We start from the raw sequence: 1,207 nt of genomic DNA on the forward strand, positions 1-1,207 counted from the left end.
TCCACCTAGATTACACTGAATCTTGGAAAGGCAGGTGGCTTGTGTCTTTGGATGGCTTTAAAATATCTCACATATGTTTTTTTCCAGCACCAACTAGTAAACTTTCCAGAGACGAGGTCATTCAGTCAGCAGTTGGCATTGGACTCTGTACATAAGAATGTCCATTAAATTGACTTGGACAGCTGAATTGAGGCCTTGAGCACTAAGAGAGCAAGCAACAACTTCATGCCTATCTCTGGTGTGTTTTCTTTAGGAGTATGCAGAAGACATCATGGATTCATGGAACCTCACGTGGGTATCAGAATTTGTCTTCCTAGGGTTCTCACAGTATCAAGAACTCCAGTTTTTCTTGTTCCTGGTGTTTCTGTTTGTCTATACCACCACTGTCATGGGAAACTTCCTCATCATAGTTACAGTGACCTCTGATTCCAGGCTCCACACACCCATGTATTTTCTGCTGAGAAACCTGGCAGTCATAGATGTCTGCTTCTCCTCAGTCACTGCCCCAAAGATGCTGGTGGACATCCTCGCTGAGAAGAAGACCATCTCCTACCAGGGCTGCATGGCCCAGATCTTCTTCTTCCACTTTCTGGGAGGTGGGACTCTCCTCTTCCTCTCAGTGATGGCCTATGACCGCTACATAGCCATCTCCCGACCCCTCCACTATGTCACCATCATGAACACTCAAGTGTGTGTGGGGCTGGTGGTGGCTGCCTGGGTAGGGGGCTTTCTCCACTCCATTGTCCAGCTGGCTCTGATGCTCCCATTGCCTTTCTGTGGACCCAACATCCTAGATAACTTCTACTGTGACATTCCACAAGTGCTAAGACTTGCCTGCACAGACACCTCCCTCCTGGAGTTCCTTATGATCTCCAACAGTGGGATGCTGGTCCTTATCTGGTTCCTCCTCCTTCTGATCTCTTACACAGTCATCCTGGTGATGCTGAGGTCCCACTCTGGGCAGGCGAGGAGGAAGGCAGCTTCCACGTGCACCATCCACATCATAGTCGTGTCTATGGTCTTCATTCCCTGTATCTATATTTATGCCCGGCCCTTTACCTCTTTTCCCATGGACAAAGCTGTGTCCATCAGCCAAACGGTTATCACCCCTATGCTCAACCCCATGATCTACACCCTGAGGAACCAGGAGATGCAGGCAGCAGTGAAGAGATTAGGCAAGCACCTAGTGATTTCCACTAGGGAGTGA

General features: G+C 48.8%; 1 protein-coding gene across 1 annotated transcript; it reads left to right on the plus strand.

Annotated features, from left to right (window-relative positions):
- The first annotated feature begins 271 nt into the window (after window positions 1-271).
- Window positions 272-1,207, plus strand: LOC110125055 (olfactory receptor 4D2). Its single transcript, XM_020873898.2, has one exon. It carries the CDS (start codon window positions 272-274, stop codon window positions 1,205-1,207), a length of 936 nt encoding a protein of 311 aa, XP_020729557.2.

Source organism: Odocoileus virginianus, chromosome 17 (genome assembly GCF_023699985.2).
Source record: "Odocoileus virginianus isolate 20LAN1187 ecotype Illinois chromosome 17, Ovbor_1.2, whole genome shotgun sequence".
NCBI lineage: Eukaryota > Metazoa > Chordata > Mammalia > Artiodactyla > Cervidae > Odocoileus > Odocoileus virginianus.

Excerpts from the sequence above, each read along its gene's own strand:
- LOC110125055 (XM_020873898.2), top strand. The coding sequence starts at position 272 with ATGGATTCATGGAACCTCACGTGGGTATCAGAATTTGTCTTCCTAGGG.